Genomic DNA, 23,250 nt, shown 5'->3' with positions numbered 1-23,250 from the left:
TGAATGTTCCCTTTAAACCTTCAGCTGCAGAGTGGATGGCTGACGATCTTAAAAAAAAGTTTACTTCTAAATTCACTTTAAACCATCATTAAAGGAAAGGCACACACTGCAGTTTTCATACTTCAGCACAGTGTGTGTGAGAGAGTGTGTTTTGAATATTTGGCAGTGTTCAGTGTTTCTGCAGTAAATTGTCCTTCAACTGATCAAAGTCTGTATGGTAAAGTAGAGAGCAAGTGAGGCTGTGTGTGTGTGTGTGTGTGTGTGTGTGTGTGTGTGTGTGTGTGTGTGTGTGCGTTTAAGTCCTATTTGGATCATTTTGCCCTGCAGTTAAAACAAGTCAAGTTTAATTATGTAGCCCAAAGTCACAAGTCTGTCCATATAAAGCATCCAACAACCTCTATCCTCAGACCAACAACAATACTGGCCTTCGTACAAATAGAGCTACTGGAGCCAACTGGGGCTGACCTGGGACAGATACTGTCCAAGTGCTACCACAGTGCATCAGAAATGGATGACCAGGGGTTTTCTTGTTTTTAAAATGGAGGAACAGTCAGCATCTGTCTTAACGAAAACCAGAGGCTATATATGTAGCGAGGAATCCCACTTCAATAGAGCGCAAGCAGCATGTGAGGCTGATAATCAAACACTAGTGGAGATGCTGCGGTGACACTTTGTTTTGAAGACGAGTTGTGTTGGCAGCGGCATTGTTCTCAATGCCGTTGTTCTCAACTGAGAATGACTTCCGGATGGGAGCCGAAACGTCTTGATTCTGAAAACAGTGTCCAGATGACTACGACTGAAGCCTTTTCTACGACAGCGGCATTGTAGTACCTTTTTTTGTTCAGATCTTTTTAAATGTTGGTACACGTGGAGTTTTATTTAGTTGTCGCACAAATCGTCCATTCATGCGTTGTTTTTCTGACCGTCAAATCTTACATGCTGTTGGTGTCGATAATAGAAAAACAATGTTAAAAACTGGAAGTATTGTTATTGCTGTTTAAATTTTCTTAATGTTTTTTGTGTAGGCATTTTTTCATTACATTTGATAAATCCGAAGAGCAAGCATACGTTTAAAGTTGTTTTCATTTATTTTGCCTAATTATGCCGCATTCATGTCATATCTGAGTTCCCATTATAACCAGTTTCCAAGTTTTGAATACTACTCACGTCAATATCCAAGTCAGAATTACAACTAGGGAACTCAGATGTTTCTAAAAAGCCCCAATATATCCGATATTAACACAGTGATGGAAAATACTAAACAAATACGAAGCCTTACATCAGCTGAAGTCTGTCATTCGAGATAATTAAACACAAGTTTAAATGATATGGAGTTATATTATCAGTGCACAGTATTTTTGACCATTACACGGTCGACTCTGCAATCATACAACCGTCTCAAGTTGCCCAACGATGTGATGACACACAAGTTAAACATTTCATTTATGATTCATCCCATATGATGATGTGAGCGCACCTCTTCTCAGCACTGTGGGGGCTGAACAGGTGTATGATTGACATTTCCTTCACTCTCCTGTTAGTTTGTTGCTTCTTGGAGCAGTTAGCAGTTCATCATAGCTCTTCACAACTTTACCTGAGCCCAAGTTAAACAAGCCAGACAAACCAAAAACACCTGTGTGGGTGTGCAGGACCTTTAATATTTCTATCAACAGATTTTATTGAAGGTTAAATTAAATTTAAAGAGAAATATATAAAATAATTATATTACTTATTAAATAACATTTTTGACAAATTTATATCTCACTTTACTGTACAACGCCAGTTTTTCTAATGTATTATATTTATTCAATTTTAGCTTGTTTAGTTGTTTTCTATATCTTTTAATAACTGAAACTTGCCTTAAACTGTACTATAAACCTGTATAAACCTACTTTCTTCACCTGTATGGACACCCAGTCTGCCGCTCATAAAGTCTGTAGACACAGTGAAGCAGAAGAATGTGTCCAGACATGCATACTAACTTCTACCACTTTCTCTCTGGCAGCTTGAGTCTGTGTCTGGGCAGGGATTCAAACCGACCACCCTGTGGGAGCTGGCAGGCTGTTCAGCTGCTGCTGCCTGGCTCAACAGGCACTGGATCAACTGTCACACTGGAGACCACTGCAGTTTATGGAAAACAAAACACTGCCAGATGAAGTTGTGCTTGCACGAAGAAGTGTAAAAAAAACAAACAAACAATCTATAAAGTTCAAGAGCTCGGTCAGTGTTCTGTTTGTCCAACCCTGTCCCCTAGAAATTACGTTTGCATATTACTGAATTGTTTTCATAATTACGTCGTGGTGACAATGTAATCGGATTATATTTAGAGACAACGTTTCTTTTTAGTGAATGGAACAGTACAGTTTTGTACCATGCTGGAGGATGTGGTTGTGGTTGGGGTGGAGGGTGCAGGACTGTGACACCAGAATCCAGGGTTTGCATCCAGACTCTTGTGGTCAGGTTTATGCAACAAAAGCACTTTGGTTAGGAAAAGGTCGTGATTTTGGTTGAATGTCAATAACATAACCATAAAAAAGTTGAATAATGCTGTAGTCACTACGAGTGGATAGTGTATTGCAAGATGGCCTAAACAAATTAAATAAGTTGTCAGTGAACATTTTACTGATAGGTTCAGTATCAACATTTTTGCCACTTGCCAGGTACGTAAATTAACAAATGTCCTCATTATGTTAAGAGAACATGTAATTCGGTCAGTATTTACCTCAAAACGTATGTGCTGTTGCAAATTAGTTGTATATAAACGTATTTTCTATGAAATGATTCAGTGTGGTTAGTATTGTGTCCCCAAGAGGGAGAAACTACTGAATGGAGACGGAAATGTACATCACCAAGAGAGTATTTAATGAGATTTTTCCTTTAAAAAAGGTTTCTGTTTTATTATTAAGCATTCTGATCAAAGAACGGGCCTCTCCTCTGCAGGAAAATCAGCTTTCAGCTATCAAACTGCTGCTAAGCTCCTTTTTCATAAAACATGGCAGTTTACATTTTTTGTTCTCCTGCTTTGAAAGGATTTTAACCTTTATCCAGCTGGCAGTTAATGATAGAAGTGGGTCAGTAAGTTTTCAGTTTTCATAAAATCGGTTTCATTCTGGCACAAGCCTCCTGACAAATAGAAAACATAATTCATTTTACACTGGAGAGACTTTTAGTTTCATAGTGACAGACTCAATGAAAAGAATTAATCCTCTGTAATTGTTTCTACTTCTCTAATAACTTAAAATGACGATTTCTGTAGTGACACTTCTCCTCACTTGTCTTCATTAGCTGATTTGTCATCACTCATCCCATTTCAGCCTCATTATAACATAAAAAAGCCTCCAGTGGGTCGGCCATTTCTGCTGGTGAAGTTGACTTGGGTTGCCATGGTTGCTGTTTCCATGGCTACACAAGCGCATCGTGGGTGGGGTTCGTAAACTGCGCGCGCGCGGGGGGAGGATCAAAAAGGAAACGATGCTGAACCGAAAGACTGCTGAGGCAGAGGATTCAGGGAAGAAAAGTCCAAAATCGAGAAGAATGATGATGAGTCAGAAAACAGGGAGATGAAGAGAGGTCTCTTGCTTAGATTTAGTAAAAGCCAAGAAAATACCAGAGACAGATGGAAGAATACTGAGCAGAAACACAGCTATTACCCCTGACACCACCAACACACATACATACACACATATATATAGTGTTTGCTTCTGGGATTGTTTGGGTGTGGGTAACATGGGCCCAGAAGTACTTTTCTAGGGGGTTACTGCTCCATGCAAGGGGGACAATAAACTGTGAGAACTGTACACCCAGGGAGTGTACAGTTCACCCAAAATAATTACAATTATATGAGAATTAATAAGAGACATAGTTACTTTTTTGTTTACTCCTAAACAAAAGATCATTTGTAGAATATTATAAAATCATATAAATCAAAAATAGGGGGATTAAGTTCACCCGTTATATGATAATTTTGCAGGGAGGTTGTAGTAATGGGACAGTTTATGTTTTAAGGGGGACATTATCGCAGTGGTGCACTCTGGCTCAAATCCTGCACATGCAGTGTTAGGACAAATAAAACTCTCCAAAAAACAGGAAGTAAATAGCAGTTCACTGAATATGATGATTCAAAGTAGTAGTAAAAAGCCCACAGAAAATCCTCACCAACTCTGCAGCTTTACAGATTTTTAGCCTCTTTTAGCTCGTAGTTTTGGTTTTAGCGCTCTCATCAACCCCCAAGCTCAAACCCACTGTACGCTACCTGTCCAACACCAAACAGCAAGTTGTTCTTTATACTAAAACTCTTGCTGGAGTTTTGATCTTTTTCTGAATCAAATTTCATAAACCTAATAACACACCAAGATGAACCTGGTTATTATGATGCCCATACTCATGATGGCAGTCTAAGCGATTTTGTATTGTTACCAATAAGAAAACTCTTTTACTGCATTATCAATGATTGATAGTCAAAGCCAGCGTCTTCTTTAGCAGAATATTGTAATTAAACATGACCACCCCAAAACATACACAGGAGGTTGCAGTATTTTTTCAGCCCTGAGTGCTGCCTGTATGCCTTGCTCTCTGGGTGCCCACAGCTTCAATAACCTACACCAATCAGAGGGGGGCAGTCTGTAAGTAACCCAGGGAATAATACAGTCAATAGGGTACTTTAATTAACTCAGATTATGACACCGGTATATCAGGGCTTTTTCTGTTTGCATTGAACCCCCAATGGTCAAAAACCACTTAATGCAGTTAAAGTGGCAACTTGTTACATATGGATCAGTATTTGTAGCAGCAGTATTGCTGGTGCCTTGCTTCAGGAATCCTCCAAGGAGAATATGCTGAAGTGACAACAGACAGTGTTGGGGGAACCATGTTACAGTGACATAGCATGGTAATGGACTACTTTTTTATTTGTAGAAATTACATTACAATTGCTGGCATGCTTAAAATAACGCTACTTGCTTCACACATAACATTTCAAACTAATTATTCAATAACGCACTGAATTAAAACAAGAGAAAAAAAACAGCCAGCAAGCCTTCATTCTTTCCTTCACCTCTCTATCTTTCTGTCTGTCTCCAGAACAAAGCAGATCTTTGCCTTTGATCATCCTCCTCTTCATCTTCTCCCTCCATCTGACCCTCACTGATAAATATTCATCCCTCTCTCTTCAGCAGAGGGACTGAATCTGATTTTCACTTTCTGTTTGGATGGAGCTCCTCACAGCTCAATGACAGCCAACACGAAATGAGTCTTGGTTGTCATTTGGCACAAATATTGTTTACATCTACACATCTGTGAAACTATAAAACTTTCACAGTGTCTTCAACTCTGACTGGCTGAATTTGAAATGAACACTATCAACAACACTCTCAACAAACTCTCAAACCTGCTTAATTAATCTTTGTGTGACTGTTAGGTTGGGGATTTTACAGTGGCCACTGGCCAAATGCTGCTAAGTTTTTGCAACTTGATTGTGGATAATAATCTATGCTGCAGAGTTATAGACTAACAGGACCTGGAATAAAAACCCCACTGCATCTGGACCAGATGGACCCAAGATAGAAAACATGTTGCATCTGGACCAGTTTAATGTGAACTAAAGGCCATGCTTCAGACTTTTGGGCCAATTGGACCAGGGATAAGAAACTCTCTGCACCTGGACCAGTAAGTTACACTTAAGGCATTTTTATAGTTTGTTTACTCTGGTCCAAATCAGTTGATGAGTTTGTAAACTTTTCATAAGCATTTTCACATTGGTTCGGTTTCTTTTCAAAATGCATCACTACAAACCACGTGAGAATGTTCACTCTGCTTGTTGTTCAGATGTGTCTGGGGCGGGAGCAAGATAGTAAATACAGGAAGAAGGTCCTGTGTTCTGCACTAGTGCATATTTCTGTGAGAGAAACATTACTATGCAATTTAACATGGAGCAATGGCATAGTTGGCATTTGCCCATATCCGTGGTAATTATCTGGGCAATGTACCAGGCAAAACTATACCAGCAGAATGCTGAATGCACTTCGAGGAAACTTCTTGAAAATACTAAACTGTTTCACACTTTGCAAAGAAGACGTGCTGCCTTCAGACAACTGAGCAGAATGAGGGAGCTAATATTGAGCATGTACAACGACATACTAACTATCAACATGTTAAACTGAAGACGTACTCGGTAAGCGTGATATGTTAATGGAAGTTTATGGTAGTAGGGTCGGATCACGTTCCCACCACAAACTAACCGCTCCAGAGTTCATCTCCTCTCAAGGGTCTCGGTGCAGTGTTTTGGTAAGCACCCAAGTGTGATTACGGTGTTCACAACTACCCACACGAATTGCAGCAAGGGGGAAAACTAACCAGAGTTCGATTTAACCAGACTAAAAGTGCAGGTGTAAAACACCCTTAGGATAAGATCCTACCTGGCGATCGTACCAGCTTGATAAGCCTGCAGAGCTCTGGACTTTTTGGGCATTGTAGCAGACTCTCTGGCCAGTTGGACCAGGGCAAAGTGCCTTACTGCATCTGGACTACTTGGACCTGGGCTAAGACCCTGTCTAAAGAGCTCTAGACACATTGGATCAATTCTAAGAGCCTTGATAAACAATTCTTATCAGGTGGGCCCAGGATAAGAACCCCTCTGCATCTGGATAGGTTCTGTACCAGTTGGACCTGGGATAGGACTCTTTATATAGAGTTCTAGACCAGTTGGATGCAGGATAAGAGCCTTATTGCAGAGTTCTAAACCTTGGGTCAAGGCTGTTAGAGTTTTGGATCAGTTGAATCCAGGCTTAGAGACTCACTGCAGAGTTCTAGTTAGTTGAACCTGGGCTAATATCCCAGCTGTGGTGTTCTGGTCCATTTGGAAATGGGTTAATAACCTCACAGTATCTGGACCAGTTGTGACCAAGAGTGTCCCCCCCACATTGGATCAAGGTTGAAAGGCTCACTGCTGAGTTCTGGCCTAGTTGAACCTTGGCTAATAACCTGGCTGTGGAGTTAGGCATGGGTTAAGAATTTCATAGCATCTCTGCATAAAACACGAATCACTGATTCAAAATTACATTCCAAACTCTGACAAGGGGTCAAACCTAATTCGAGAAGATCCACCCAAATGTTACTTTAAAATATCAGTCACTGATAATGCTGCTAAGAGTGCAAATGAGTTTGTTAAGTCAAGAAGCTCTGACATCTGACAATCAGTTTTTAAAAAGGGTTATGTTTCATCAAGGAGATAACACCGGAACACAGGGGATTGGACCCAAACGCAGACACACTGAATTTGGGTCCAATCCCCTGAGAGCAGGCGATATTTTAATGAAATAACAAAAGGCTTACACTGTACAGGCAGGCAGTAGTCCAACAAAACAGGTAAGCAATCCACCACAGGTAGAAGGTCCAAAACAACAAACTGTAATAAAAGTCCATACCATCCAGAAGAGAAACAAACAAAACGAAGAAATAATCCAAGTACAAAGCAGGAAACACAGGACCCAAGACCAGGAAGCTTGACATAAGACCACAAACAACTGACACTAAACAAAGGAAGGACACAGACTTAAATACACTCAGTGAAGAGAGACAAGGAGACACAGGTGCAACTAATAGACACGGGTGAAAACAATCAAAGCAGTCAAAGACAGGAAGCAAAACTAAAAGACACATGAGGGAAGGAAAATATTTCAAAATAAAACAGGAAATAACTAAACCCAAACCCAAAACCATGACAAAAAGTAGCTGATTGGTTAATTTGCCACCCTGATGGCTATGCAGCAGACCAAAATATTTCAGCAACACAGGTTTTCCTGGTCTGTAACCTACTAGAAGACAGCAGAGAGAGAAGGGAGGAGGGGGGAGAAAGTAAGAGATGAGACAGAGATCAGACAGAAAGACAGACTTGTGCAGACAGACAGTGTGCGCAGCTCTGTGACTCTGATCGTTTCTCTTTATATTCTTGTTTTCCTGACAGTCCTGCCGCACTCCCATTATTCACTATGTGTGTGTGTTTGTGTGTTTGTGTGTGTGTGTGTGTGATGTTTAAATTGCTATATAAAGCCGGCTGGCAAAACCAATCCGTCACAACCATGAAACCTTTGATTTACAACAACAAAACTACACAGCTCGATGGATGTTTGTGTGTCTGTGTGTGTGTTTCAGTGTGTTTTGATGCGTCCTGTCAACTAAACAGAAACAAAGGCAAAACGAATCAGAGTAAAACGGTTCAGCCTGAAGAGAGACAGAGAGGAGAGGTTTGGTGAGTATCAGGTTGAATCCTCACAATATGTAAAACTGAATGCTAAATACAGTACTTTCCATAGTGTACTGACCTACATATGACACCTCCAATAAATTACAACACATAACATATACAATATAATATTATTATACACAGTTCACACACACACACACACACTTAGATAAGTGTAGCATCATTGTGTTTGTGGTTCATTATAGCTGTTTAGTACAAGGTGTGTGTGTTTTTGAAAATGTATATAAGTTTGTGTGTGTGTGTGTGTGTGATCCCTATCGTGTAGTGACTGCAGCAGTGTGTGCAGACTCACTAATAAGCCTCACACAGACATAGACACACAAACAGACACACACTCAGGGTGTTAGATGTTTGTGGTCTGTTAATTAGCCTCGGACATGAGCAGGAGGCAGCACAACACACACACACACACAAACCTAAATATAACTGTATTCCTCTCACACATTGTTATTGATTAAACTCTCCTGTCCTTCAGTACTGAAGCAGCACAGGCGGCTGTGGGAAGACGTTTCTGTCCAGCTTAATAAAGTATCTGAAGAAAATATTTTTCTCAGTAGTTCTCAGAAAAAAAGTTTCACAAATGTTACTTTAAAGGTGTGGTATGTGATTCTGGAGAAGTCCAATGCCACGACAAATACCACGATATAGAGCGAAAACAACGACACAGCAAGTAACTAACTAACGTTAGCGAGGTTGTGGGTTAGCAAACTGTCGCTACGGTTGTTGCTGCGAAGCTAACAGCCAGAGAGGACGAGACGGTTTCCCAGAGCCAGCACAGCAGCTCCAGACAGCGATACTCACGACTCTCCTGCTACTATAGCTAACATCACAACAGCAGCATGTCTTGGCAAACTAGAAAGTGAGCTGAATGTCTTTTAACGTTACCTGACACACAAATCATGGCTGGAACAGTGTTGTGTGGCTCGGTCCGAGCCTCTTTGTTTAGCATATACAGAGCCAGGGCTGCGTACAGACACTGGATTTCTTTTCAGCACACACACAGAAGAGGAAATATTTGAATAAAGATATATGAATATGACAAAAAGCACACCCCACCTTTAATTGTGTTTTGAAGAAATAACTGAGGGGTTATCTTGTGGAGGAATGGTGTCCCTCCCTCTAGTAGAGGTCCACAGACTTAGCAAGGAGCACTGAAACTGTTCTGGAGGCGTGTGGTGGCCTGACTCCATACTAACACACTTTATGTTGCTTTTTCCTTCAATTTGTCACCCATCGTATATACATATACTGTATGTATGACCTTTACTCTAGTACCACCATAAGGTCAAATTTTTCATTTGTCCATTACTTTGATTTATGACCAAATACCTGCAAAAATAATGGCATTGTCATCAGTCTCAACTGTCCTTTGTGTTTGGTCCTAATTAGAATATGTTAGCATGCTAACATGCTAAACTAACATGGTGAACATGGAAAACTGACATTTAGCTCAAAGCACTGCTTTGTCTTAGTGAACCTCACAGAGCCACTAGCATGGCTGTAGAATCTTAATCTTGTTCTCTCCTCAACTTTCATCAGCAATCATTAAATACTCACTAAACACAGAATTAGTCCATCGCATGAATGTGCAGTGCAGCTCTCGTTGTCTTATTTCCTGTTCCTCTGCAGAGACAGTGAATTCTGTTTTCAAAGGACATGATAAAGCTTTGCAAGTTTAAGTTCAATATTTCGATGAATCTGTCCTGACAGATTTATCATGAGTTGTATCCTTACTCTTGTTGAAGACAAAATGAGGTTGGCAAAACAAAAAACAACAGTTCCTAGACTTTTAAAAACGTTTTTGGGTGGTCAGGAGGTCATGGATCAAAAGGTAAAAGCAGAATGGAAACAACTTTAGATGGAGGAAATAATTCTCTGACTCCAGTCTGAACTGATGGAGAAGGAAAGCTGAACATCAGCCTGAGTCAAATCTAAAATAAAAGAGAGAATAAGAGAGAGAGAGAGAGAGTGAAGAGAGTGAAAGTGAAGCAAAAATAAGAGAAAGAAAAAGAGTGAGACAGGTAGAGAGAGAGAGAGAGAACAATGAGATGATTTATGGCTCCTTGTATTCTAATGAACTCTATGCAAACATGGTCCGCAGTAATAAATTATCCACTTTGAACCAAAACACTGCAGAGAAAAATATACAGCCTGACAGCTCCAACACACATACACATACCATGGTGTGTGTGTGTGTGTGTGTGTGTACTCTTGTGCTTCTGTCCTTGTGAGGACCAAGTGTAAATTTTCAGACAGGCTTATATATAGCATTTTCAAGCATTTTCTTGCACCACATATACAAGTGCTTGCCCATAAGCAGGTGTGACACCACGTAATGTAAAGTTAGCGACTTACAACCTAACCGCTTTTTGTTATTTTCATAATAAAGTGTTTTATGTTCCTAAACTACTTGGCATCATGAACAGAATTCGAATCTGTCAGAAGTCAGGTCTGCTCATTCATCAAAGTAGCAGGTTTATTAAGATGAGCTCGGACAGAAAGAATGAAGCATGACGGCTGCCTCCGCTGAATGTTTTTGTTACAGTGCAGAGAACAGGAAGGTCACACATCAAGGTAATCATAGGAAGAGCATTCATAGGTGTAACGAATGCCAGTGATCCACACAAACCTTATTGTATCCCATATATTAACCTTATACTTTTACTTAACAGCAATCATCATCATATAATTTTTTTTTTTAAATTGGTCGGTAAGTATCTGCCTGAGCTGAAACAATTCTCAGCTGATTTCCAGACTGAAATCTCTTAAAGGGTTTCAGGGTTCAAGTTAGAATGGGATTTAGTGACATGTAGCTGTGGTCGTAAGGTGGTTAAGGTTAAGATGTAAGTAAAGGGAATACAGTGCGTCCATTGGGAATCCTCACAAGTGCAGTGTGTGTGTTGAACACCCCTGACTCTGCTGTCAGCCAGCCAGAATACATACTGTGCTATTTCCTCCTGCATATGGTTATGGTTGAGTTAATTATGGAAAGAGAGAGAGAGAGATCAACAGATGAAGAGAGTAAATCTGTTTTCCTGAACCTCGTCCCAGTGTTTTTCTTTGTCTGTTTTAATTAACAGACAGCTGATAGGAATAAATTGAGAGCATCTCCTGGCAAACACAGTGTGTGTGTGTGTGTGTGTGTGTGTGTGTGTGCGCGCGCGCTCACGTCAGAATCACTTTAACCATTTCCAGAGCAATGCATATAAATGTTTTCTGATCTGACGCCACAGTTGGCAGGATGACATTACCTTTTGAAAAATAAACCTGTCTTCTGATCTTGCACCACTATGGTTGAGGTTTGGTTAGGTGTCGGCACAAAACCCACTCGGTTAGAGTTAGGAAAAGATCATGGTTTGGGTTTACAAATGAGAGCCATAATTCCTACGGTTGCCAGAGGTCTTGAACAAAAACATTTTTGGGGCATTTGCTGAAATTACTGATGCTCTCGTTTTCCTTGTGAGGACAGTTTTGGACGCATTATCTTCTTCATTATCTATCTGTATATAACATGCTTATATCACCCGGACATACCTGAATATGTCACCTGTATATAACTTGCACAAATAACCTGGGAAAGTTTCCTGTATACAACTTTCATCACTATCTATATGCACCATGACCTGTGCACATTATTCATATACATTACCTGAAGTCATTACCTGCTAATGTCCTGCAAAAATCACCTGTTTACATCAACGACTGTGTAAAAAGTAGGTGTTGCATCTCATGATGTCATACATATTTGAAGCAAATGGTTCAGCAATATGGGCAGCAGGTTGAAACAGAGGGGGAGCAAGAATAATCTGATTGGAGCAGACCGTCTCTATGGGACCTGCCCATGACGGCCCACATAAACCAAAATATACCCGTCTATAATCTTTAAAGCAGCTATAACTATTTGTACATTCACAATGTATCAAATCATAATGTGAAATCAATGTGACGATGTGAATGGGGTTGCTCGTAGTGATGAACCTTCAGAGAATTATCGCCTGAATCTGCAGCTCCCCTCAACTTTACAGAGTTTTATAATGAATTTCATCTCATTGTTTATCTGTCCAGCCCACAACTTTACTGTTTTAGTTCACTCTCGCCGCTCTCATAGTCTCGTTTCAGAAAAAAAGCTGTAAAAAGCCGCTGCACACGAGCTGCTCAGCAGCAAACAGCAGACAGACGCAGTCAGAGACTATCTGGTGAACATAATGGAGCATTTAGCAGCTAAAGAGCCAGATATTTCCCTCAGGAGTTGGTCAGAAACACGACTTCAAATGAATGCTAATGTTGCTCTGTAACTGCTGGAGGTGTAAACAAGCAAATGTTTGCTACAAAGTTCACCATATCAACTTAAAAGGTGACAATATGTCGATGCTGTGTTCGCTGCCCGCATATGGCCAAAAAAAAAACAAAACAGTTATTGCAGGTTTAATATCTTATTAATGGAACAATAATTTTCAGTATAGCCACCAAGACACACATTAGAAGAAGTGAAATTAGCAATTGAGGCCAAAATGTGTTGCGAAAAACTTGGACTTTGTATTTTCATAAAGGAGATTAGTTGTTGGCAGCATCTAGTGGCCATATGTGGTACTGCAGTTTAAGGCACTTCAACACTGGCTTAACACTGTCACAGACATCAGCTGTGTTCATCTCAGTGTCTGAACTGATCTGCTGTATAACTCCATCTGTGTTTCCCTCAGTTGATAGAGGAAAACAACCTATCTGCTGGCATTTCAGTCCACATGTTCTCCATCTGTTCACCTGAGAGCAGCCGCCACAGCCGCCGCAGCAGCAGCGTACATTATATGCACTCTGAACCTGTCAACAACAGCAGCATGTATCCAACACTACATCACTTTCATTTCTATCACCTGTCTTATGTTAAAATCATTATGTATATATAATATTCAGACTGTTAGTCTACGCAGCAGCCTGATGAGCAGCTCAATCTGTTGAGTTGAAATACAAAAAATCTGAAAATTAAAGAAATCCCTCAGATTCAGTCTAAAATTTAATTTGTCCAATACTTTGGTTTATGAACACATACTGACATAATGACATTCCCATCAGCCTCAGTTGCGCTTTATATTTAGTGCTAATTAGCAAATGCTAGCATGCTAAAATGCTAAGATGGTAAAAATGGTAAACATTATACCTGCTAAACATCAGCATGTTAGCATTGTGAGCATGCAGCATGCTGACTTTAGCAGTTAGCTCAAAGCACCACTCTGCCTAAGTACAGCCTCACAGAGCTGCTAGCATGGCTGTAGACTCTTAGGCCGAAGTGCTAGGGCTACATGGCCGTCCAAATGGAGGTTTTTCAGAGGCACACTCCAAACCAAGTGTTACGAGAAATCTCCCAGAATGCCTTGCGGGATGGCGGCAAACTGGTCACAGGCAACGAAAGAAAACCAGAAATTAAGTATTTTCTTCATAAATAAAGATTTAAAAATTATGATAAACATCGGATCATCTTGGTTTAAAGGTGTTTCAATGTATTATAAACCTTTTCTTTATAAAAAAAAAACTTGACAAAAAATCGCTTTGTGTGTGTGCTGTAGTATGCTCTAGCTAAATAGATAACGTTATACCATTGTTTTACGGCTGATTTGTGCATGACAGTGCCGCATTTTGTTATATTTACATGTCGCATTTCCCCCCTTTTAATGGCATATGACAGCTGAAATTTAACTAAAGTCCAGCAACGAGACGCAAGAGAAATGACAGCGAACTCGTCGCGTCTGTTTACCACGCCATCGGAGACTACTGATGACGTATCAGGGTCATGAAGGGTTGTCCCATTTCATAGGGGAATATTTCAACCACTACCGGGGAACTACAGGGGAACTCGAAAAAGAGGGGTGGGGGGGAAATTAAGAAATGGGATTAAGGCTTAGTCTTGTTTATATTCGCCAGTTCTTCACATACAGTAACTTTTAAATGAACCTGTTTCTGTCCACATCAAAACCAGGACAAACTAATATAATGATACTCATTACCTTGATCACCTGTCAACCAGAACGTACATACTCTTGAAATATCTTTTCTCTGACATTGGCAAATATTTAGACAGATCCGTTCCATACACAGGACTACTGATATTATTTAGTTTTACAAAAACAAAATAAGTCTAAAAAACCCCAATAAATATTACACTGAGGATTACTATATACTTCATCATGCCAATTATGTAGATTCATATAATTGAGTCTGAGATTAAAATGGAATTTAATTCATACTGTATTAGCAAGTCCCAAATCACAGAATAACTTTGATAATTATTATTCATCAAGAATGATTAAGAAAGATTAAGAAATCTTTAAGTCCCCACAATGTGATGGTGTAAATTGATTGTTGACCTCACAACATCATGAATACATAGCGGACGCACACACACACACGCACGCACACGCACACACACACACACACACACACACACTGCATGTACAGCTAACTAATTTCTCTCGACAGGTTTTAGAATAAACGTCTGTTTCTGTTTTCCAGTTAAACTCCTTACAACTGAGCTAGCTGATTATCGAAAGCTTCAAACAACTCTCTCTTGCTTTGTGAGTGTGTGCGTTTGTGTGTGTTTGTGTGTGAGAGAGAAATAAATGGATTCAGTATGAAATGGAGAGCAAAGCGGCAGACAAAACATTGCTTTATCATTTTCCTTTCTTCTCACTCTCCCCTCTAAACTAACAAAGCAGATGAACAAAGACACAAACAGACAAAAACAAAAGTGATAGAGAGTCAAAACCAGACAAAAACACCATAACTACATTTTTATAACATGTCCAATAATATTTATGACTTAATATACTCTTGAGCATCACACTCTAAAGCTTAACATTGTTAGTTATACAGTCTGTTTTTTTGCTCCACACCAGCAGTAGCCTGAAGGTAACGTTCATCCAGACTCAGCAGAGAGAAATGTGGCCACATCCTGGAGGAAATTAAATGAAAATGACACATTCTTCAGTCAGCCAAAGGCACCGCAATATTTACACTGAACCTTTTCTATTTCATCATCAAAATGATTCCATACAGCACTATGATGACTAGACTGCTTCAGTTGGACAGTTAAAGGGCCAGTTCAACCCAAATTACAATAAACATATTTTCTCATTTACCTTTAGTTGTGTCTTGCCATGCAGATCATTTTTGTTTATTTGCACAGGTTTTAAGATATCCTGCTGAATACACTGAAGGTGAATGGAAGTTCATTTGGGGTGTTCAAAGATTTCAAATATGAGCATTGACCAATGAAATGTCCTTCCCCTCCAGTGTATTGGGGTGGAGGCAGAAATTTCAGAAATGGATATTTCAACACCTCAGGACCAAAACTACACTTTATAGTCAAATGTAAGTGCCTAGCCACATAACATTTGTGTGATCTGGGAGTGTTTTCCATAGTTTGGGCTCCTTGTTTCCAATGAAGGGAAATCTTAATGCAACAGCATACGATGAAATTTTAGAGCAGGGCAAGTTCTGGAGCTATAAGAAACGTCTTTTTCTATTATTTCTGTGGATATATGGACATTTATTTGCAATGGAAGGCCCTTTCTTTCACCAAAATACTCCAGTCTTCTATGATGTGCAAATCTGAAAGCTCAGCCACTATATATGTCTGGAAATATTCCCAAAACTATTAGAATGTCAAAATATGGTTGTGCCTAGCTGAAGTCTCATCATCTCACAGCATTTATTATGTACATCTAAACTGGAAATATTTCACCTACTTAACATACATTTGGGAAAACCAGAAAGTACATATTTTTATTATTACATATGTAAAAAAATATCAAATGCTCGGACTGGAATAATATCATGAACATGGCAGCTGGTTATCAAAAACAGTTGTTATGAAAAACTGTATGTTCACAAGCAAGACATTTTTTCTTGAGTGCAGGTCGGAAAATCTGGAATCCCCCGTAAAAATCACATCCTGATCGCTTATTTCTTACATACCTGCTGCATTAGTTTCTACAGTGATGTTTGAGGTGGCTGTTATGTTTTGCTGTATGTGTAGTCGCAGCACACAGCAGTCACTTTAACTTTACGACGGGTTCACGCATGCGCAACAAATTCAGTTCATTTTGACACCGGCGTTACAATTGACCTATCTCGCAATGTTAACAAAAGGGAGAATTTGTGTATTGAATTGAATGGGTTCTTCCTTGGCCCATGCTACACCCTTCAACCACGTTTCATGAAAATGGGGCCAGTAGTTTTTCCGTTATCCTGCCGACAGACAAAGAAACAAACAAACGCCACCGAAAACATAAGCTCCTTGCGGAGTTAATTACAACGAAATACAACTTTTTAAATGTGTCCACAGATCTTTAGTCCAAAGTGAGATAGTTTAAAAGTTGATGTATTATTTTTGGGATTATTATAATGATACTGTGGTCCACAAAGTCAAACGCTGCATTGAGATCCAGCAGCACCATAACATTTTCCTGCATCATGAGTACTAATGCTCTTAGTACTAGAGGTAAAGGAAGTAATCAATGTGTAAAGCACACACACATCTTTTTATCTGTTTCACAAGGACCCGCAACACTTTACAAGCTGTTTTCCTTCAGTTCATTTAACAGGAGTACAACATCTCGAGCCCTGGTTGGCTCTTCATCCGGTACAGAGTCCTTGTGAAACACGTGGAGAAGAGTTTACCATAATGTGACGTCGACGTGTCTTTGTGTCGTGCAGGTTGTTTTATGACAGAATAAAACCAAACCAATCCAATGATGACTAACTGGTCATCGACAAGTTGTGTACATCCCCAGTTTGAATGTAACAATAACTCAGCAATATGGAGTCTGAGCTCCAACACAAACAGAACTGTAGTCCTTAAAGAGTCAGATCTGTAGTCCTCACCAGCAAAACTGAATGAAGCTCAGTGTTTTGGATATTTCTCACAGTGTTGTGCTCTCTCGGTGTCTTTGTTCACCTTTTTGTATCTCTTATCCTCCTTTAACGGATGTTGTCTCCATTCCTTCCCTCCTTCGCTTTGTCTGTCCATCTCCTACGCTCCATCTTCTATCTCTCTCTTGCTCTTGCTCTCTACTCCTCGTTGTACGTCTGTCTTTACTGTTTAAGACGCTCACGTTCCGTCTCTCTTTCTCTTTCTCTTTACTGACTGAAACCTTTAAATGTTCTTCTGCTTCATCGTGTCTGTCTGCTTGTCACGTATTCTATGTCGTACTGTAAAAACAGGATCATCTCTACTGCTGTTGTTGTTGCCCGAGGAGCTCAGTAACACACACACACACACACACACACACACACACACACACACACACCGGCAGCTCATTGGTGTTGCAGCTGAAGCTGTTTTGACTTTCACATTGTCACTGTCGCATTCAGTCTGTTTATATCCGGATCATTTGCATCTGTTAAAGTAAAAGTCTGCTTTTTTTCACCCTGGGTTTCATGTCAGGATTTACTATAAACTTATTTTTCTATGTAAATTCAAAGGAACATGCAGCAGAATGTGAAGGATCGTCAGTAATTTCACAGCAGCAGGTTCAGGCTCAGTGACAGCGGCGTGTTTTAGTCTCTGCCAACATACTATCAAGGAATATTACTGCTGCAGGTGTATCATTTTCTCTGAAGGAACATTTTTACCTCATAAACATTATTTAAAGCGCCATGCTGGTGTTTCTACATGCCTACACATGAGGGGGAAGCGATGTGCAAGACCTGAGAGTTGAACAGCGTCATATTCAAGAGCTATCACGACGTCAGCAAATCAAAGAAAAACTACTAGAAAGCGCTCAGAGAGGTAAACAAGTATTGTTGACTTGTGCCGAGGCTGCAGAATCCCTTCAAAAAGTTTTTTTAGTTCATCCGGATCAGCATCAACACACATGTAGTGAGAGACAGTCATGGGACACATGTGCAGAACAGGTCAGTTCAGGAGAAATAAATAGAAATAATAAGAAAACGGGGGAAATGTTCAGAAATATCCTGTCTTGCAACATCACAAAAACAGATCACTTGTTCTCGGCCTGTGGCTGAACTTTCCGCCAAATTTCGTTAAAAATCTGTTCATACATTTCTAAAATATCCTGCCAAGTGGCAAACAAAAGAAAACAAACAAAAGGGACCAAAACAATCACCCCCGAGGCCGAGGTAATAAGCAAACACAGGTGTTGTGAAAAGGATCATTTGAATAAAGCAGCTTCTTGTATTTTGGCAAATGTTTTAGTGGGAAACAGCTTTTCCACATGATCTTGATCCAACACAGTGATGGAACCCGAGTCAAAAGACACTCAGTAGAGCTGTTACTGGCACATTACAGCAGGGTTTACTGACTGATGCTGGGAGGTTTTTTTACTATGAGTGAGCCTTGTGAATAGTTTTAGCTTCCAAAATCCTTGTTACCCTAGAAAAGAGACTCAAGTTATTATGCATAATCAACAGAATTTACAGAGCTCAAAACAAATATCGATATCATGCTATGTATAAATATTTAGTATTTTAGCATTAGAAATGTCAAAGCCAAGTCAATTAATTTATAGAGCATTTTTAAAAAACAAATGTTGACCAAAGTGCTTTACAGAGAAATTTAAAATGCAATCAAGTGAAATAGGTAAATAACTGTAACAGACAAAACTAAAGCGAAACTGAAGTACTTGATGGTAACATGATTTTGCAGAAGTATTGAAGTAATAAGTGACCCAAGTAGAGAACAGCACCACAGTAATTACTGTATATGTTTAGCAGCCGTGAGTGTGATTACTATGAATCAGTGCTAGTAGGCTGAGCTCAGTTTTGACACACACAACAACACAAGCCACTCGTGCGACTTCAACTGACTAGTTTGTGCAGCATGTTAACAGAACTGCGCATGCACCTCAACACCATAAACAATACACACTAAGAAACACATAGTTCACATGGCTGACTCCAAATGGAAAAGGTGCTATACTTCAAATGCAGTTTACACAGCATCTTCACCACCTGCTGCCCTTGTTGCTGTGTAACAAGCAGTAGTAGTAACAGAAGCAAAAACTGTTGTGTTAATTACATCTTCAACAAAGTCTGAAGCCCTATTATTCAAGGTGAAACATTTTCGATTGGAGTGGATGTGTCATGTGATGTGTGAACACATTCAGCTGGAGTGAATCTGTTCACATGTTTCCATTGAGTTTATATAGATTTTTACTGCTTGAATTTCCACTTTAGTCAAGTCTGACAGAAACGCGGTGGATGGTGGAGGATGATTGGTTAATGATTTTCCTCATTCTTGACCTTTTTTCTTGAGCCACCATTATGATGAAACGTATGTTTTTGTTTCTTGCTATAGGATTTCCATGAATCTTACTGAATATTGTCATGTTTGCCCATCAAAACAAAACCAAAAATCTTCATTTTGTGCATTTTTCATTCATCATATTTGACATATTTGCTGTCTTTGGAAAACTTCAGGATTTTAGCTACAATGTAAATAAAAACTCTAAAGGTAAAAAATAAGTGTAAGATGACCTTATGCTAAGAAGTGTTTGCCATAGTGTTATTTTCAAGATTAATAGTGAACCTTCAAGATGAATGATGGCTAAAACAATATTGGAGAAACTGTTGGGGATGAAGATTTTATGCCAACTTAATGTAATTGTTAATTAAGGTGGTTAAATTTCCCTACCTGGTGGCAGATTTCGTGTACGACCACCATGGTCAGCTCCATCTGATAGGACGATGACGACACCTCAGCGTCCAGCAGGATCTTCTGCTCCACGAAGACGCTCAGCCCCCAGTTCTCCATGGCGGCGTAGGGATGTTTGGGCACCGCCAACAAGTCTGAAAACCACACACAACAACACATGATGGCTTTTCAACATATGCTGAATGTGCCTTCATTAATAAACTCCCAGTCAGCTTCATTCAGTGAGATTCCACCATTAAAATAATAAGTGACGGTCGCTCTGACAGAATGACTGCTGGCATCAGAGCAGATCCCATTTTGGGTTCAAATTAAACTCATGAGTCATTTTAACAACCTGCCAAAGAATCCTTTTATCCCCACAACATGGATATATGGAGTCTTCAGATATAACTCTACATATATCTGTATGAGCGAGTGAGAGAAGCAGACAAACAGAGATGAGGACTTAGAGAGCAAGCAATAGTGGTTTAAGGACAGAGGAGGAGAAGATGAAAAGAAGGAGAAAGAGAAGAATTCCTTTGAGCAAAGAAACTAAGAGTGAAGGAGGAGAGAGGAGCTGAAGAAGGAGTTTACCTTCAGTAAAGAAGATTTATTAGATTGGTGAGAAAGTAATTAAATGTCAAACCTCAGCAAGAGCAGAGTAACCTCGCTGGTCAAAAAGTCAAGTAAAAGTGAAAGTCATCCACTCAAAGTTTAAGTAAAAGTCACAAAGCATGTGGTATCGAGTGTACTCAAGTATTGAAAGCTCAGCTGAATATAAAGAAACAACAAAGGTGTATGACTTTCGTTCAGAGGTGTAATTTCTTTGTCCTTACTGACCAGATTAAACTCAACCCTATGAACCCTTTGCTGTTTTGGCTCAGTTTTCACTGGTCACTAAGTTTCTTATCTAGTTATGCCAAATATTAGTTTCAGTCATGCTAGTGGCATGGCTCTAAGGATGGCAACATCAATGAGGGGGAGGCTGTGGCTCAGGAGGTAGAGCGGGTCGTCCACTGATCACAGGGTTGATCCTCCTGTCCACATGTCAAAGTGTCCTCGTGCAAGACCCCAAATCGCTCCTGATAGCCAGCACCCTGCCATCGGTGTGTGAGTGAACGAGCAGCGAAAACCTTGCAAAGCACTTTGTATAAAAGCGCTAGAAAAATCCCGAGTAGGATGAATCCTACTGACTTTGGTGATCCCCCCCTGACTTTTCCTCTAGCACCACCATAAGGTTGACATTTGTGGTTTTGAGGGAAATGTCATAACAACAGTTGAATGACTCATGAAATTGTTGTTATGAAACAGTTTCTCCTGACAATGTATTTATACACTGCTAACTTACAAATACGTTTTTAAAGAAACGTGATGTCAGATGGAAACATTTCTGCAAAGTCGCAAAATGTCCATACGTGTCTGCAAAACGTTCACTGACAACATATTTCATTTCTTTTCCATCCCACCCAAAACCATAACCTTTCCTTAAACTAAAGCGCTTTAGTAGTCTAAACCTAACCAGCTGCGGGACGCAGGACGTAAACCCCAGTCTCCGGTGGGAAAGTAAATTGCAGCAGTATGTGTGATCTGGTTTGAGTGATTTGTTAAACTGAGAAGAAGAGTGCAATGTTTAACACAGAATAAAGAGTAAAACTGAGACAAATGATTGTGTGAAAAGTCATGTTTGTAGTGACAAAGACTTCTCACCAGCTCTGCAGCTCTACAGAAGTTTTTAGCCTCTTTTTGGTTCAGTCTCAGTGTTTCCAGCAGCAGCAGGCAGCTGTTTTCAGAGGAAAAGCTCTGAAAACCTGCTCAGCACCAAACAGCAGAGACACACAGTTAGAGACTAGCTGGGAAAGAGAGTGAAACATTTAGCAGCTAAAGCGCCAGCTGTTTTTTTCAGGAGTTGGTGGAGACCAAACCAGAGCTAAACACTGAAGGAAAACATAGAAAGTGGCTTCTATTCAGTACAAAGGTTGAGTTGTTTAAAGTGAAAAGGGAAAATAAAAACAGGAGGAGCAGGAAATGGGTTTCTTTTCACAGAAGAAACCTGATTAAAAAGTAGGAGGAGAAGAAAAAGAGGAGGTGAAAAGGTGAAAATGAGCTTTCTCACTAAAACAGAAACCTTTCATGCTACAGGAGGAAGAATAGCTGTTTCTCTCCACTAAATGAGTGAGAAGAGTTCAGGTCCAAATTTAAATTTAAAATCAGAATCTTTGGCATTTCAGCTGCGACCTTCGTCAGTGTTACAGCATCACATGTTCAGACAACAGTATATTCACTAGGATCTTCAACTGAGCAGTCCGATTTTCTTTGGCTCAGTTTGATTCAAGTTTTCAGTCGCTCAACTGAATTTATAGAGGTACAGAACAGAAAATGGACAAAAAGCGGAGAGGAGAAGGGAAAGACAGAAAATATAGAGGTAAAAAACATATTTTCCTACAAATTAAAGCTGACAGAATCTACAATAACTGGTACATTTATGATGGTTTAATGTTAGATCTTGCCAGGTTTTCATGAAGTTTACTGAACACATTCATACTCCCCAGAGGATGAACCTCTGATTTTATTGACCACGTGACTTGTCCTTTTCCCTTTACAGACATCAAAGAAGTTGAAAAATGTTGATTTTCTCAGTAAATTTCGTAATGACGTTAATCTGTTCTTAATGAAACAAGGTGCAGGATGAAGTTTTTAGTTGTCCTAGCACAAACCTCCAGGCAACACTAACACTCTCAGTTTGTACATTTTGTTTTAGTTTCTCCACATGGACCGCTGTCAGTCTGAAACTGTCAATCATCTGAGCAAAGAATGACATCACTGCAGTTTGACAGCTGTCAGTCATCACATGATCCGTGGGTTATTGTTGCTGCTCTTGTTGGCAGGTTGTATAGTGATGTAAAACACACACACACACACACACAGAGAAACACACACTGTCAGAGTAACGGTAAATGTAAAGCAGATAAAACACACAAAGAAAAAAAACACAGACTCCTGCAAATGTTTACACACACACACACACATACTTTTATTAAACCTGTTGTTGGAGTGTTTCAAAGGTAGAAACACACACACACACACACACACACACACACACACACACACACACACACAGCAGTCTATAAGCTCTGTCTGAGCAACATTTCCTCTCATTTTGTATTACATCCATCCTCACTCTGTAATCATAGCCTGGTAAACAGCTCACTGTGCATGTGTGTGTGTGTGTGTGTGGGTGTGTGTGTGTGTGGACAAATGGGGTGGTAAGTTAAGGAATGCCTGAGGAAAAACATTCAAAACTTACAATGAAGGAAAAAACCCCAACAAGTCCCACTTCCTGTTT

The 23,250-nt window shown here is 39.8% G+C and overlaps 1 protein-coding gene across 3 annotated transcripts in view; it reads right to left on the bottom strand.

Moving 5' to 3' along the window:
* Positions 1 to 23,250, bottom strand: part of LOC122871443 (thyrotropin-releasing hormone-degrading ectoenzyme-like) — a 169,693-nt gene that overhangs the window by 58,658 nt on the left and 87,785 nt on the right. For all 3 annotated transcript variants that reach the window (XM_044186574.1, XM_044186573.1, XM_044186575.1), the window contains exon 5: positions 19,908 to 20,062. In XM_044186574.1, coding sequence (XP_044042509.1) covers positions 19,908 to 20,062 — 155 coding nt within the window. The remainder of the gene's footprint in view (positions 1 to 19,907; positions 20,063 to 23,250) is intronic.

Source organism: Siniperca chuatsi, linkage group LG23 (genome assembly GCF_020085105.1).
Source record: "Siniperca chuatsi isolate FFG_IHB_CAS linkage group LG23, ASM2008510v1, whole genome shotgun sequence".
NCBI classification, from domain to species: domain Eukaryota; kingdom Metazoa; phylum Chordata; class Actinopteri; order Centrarchiformes; family Sinipercidae; genus Siniperca; species Siniperca chuatsi.
This window is presented reverse-complemented; position numbering and strand designations above follow the sequence as displayed.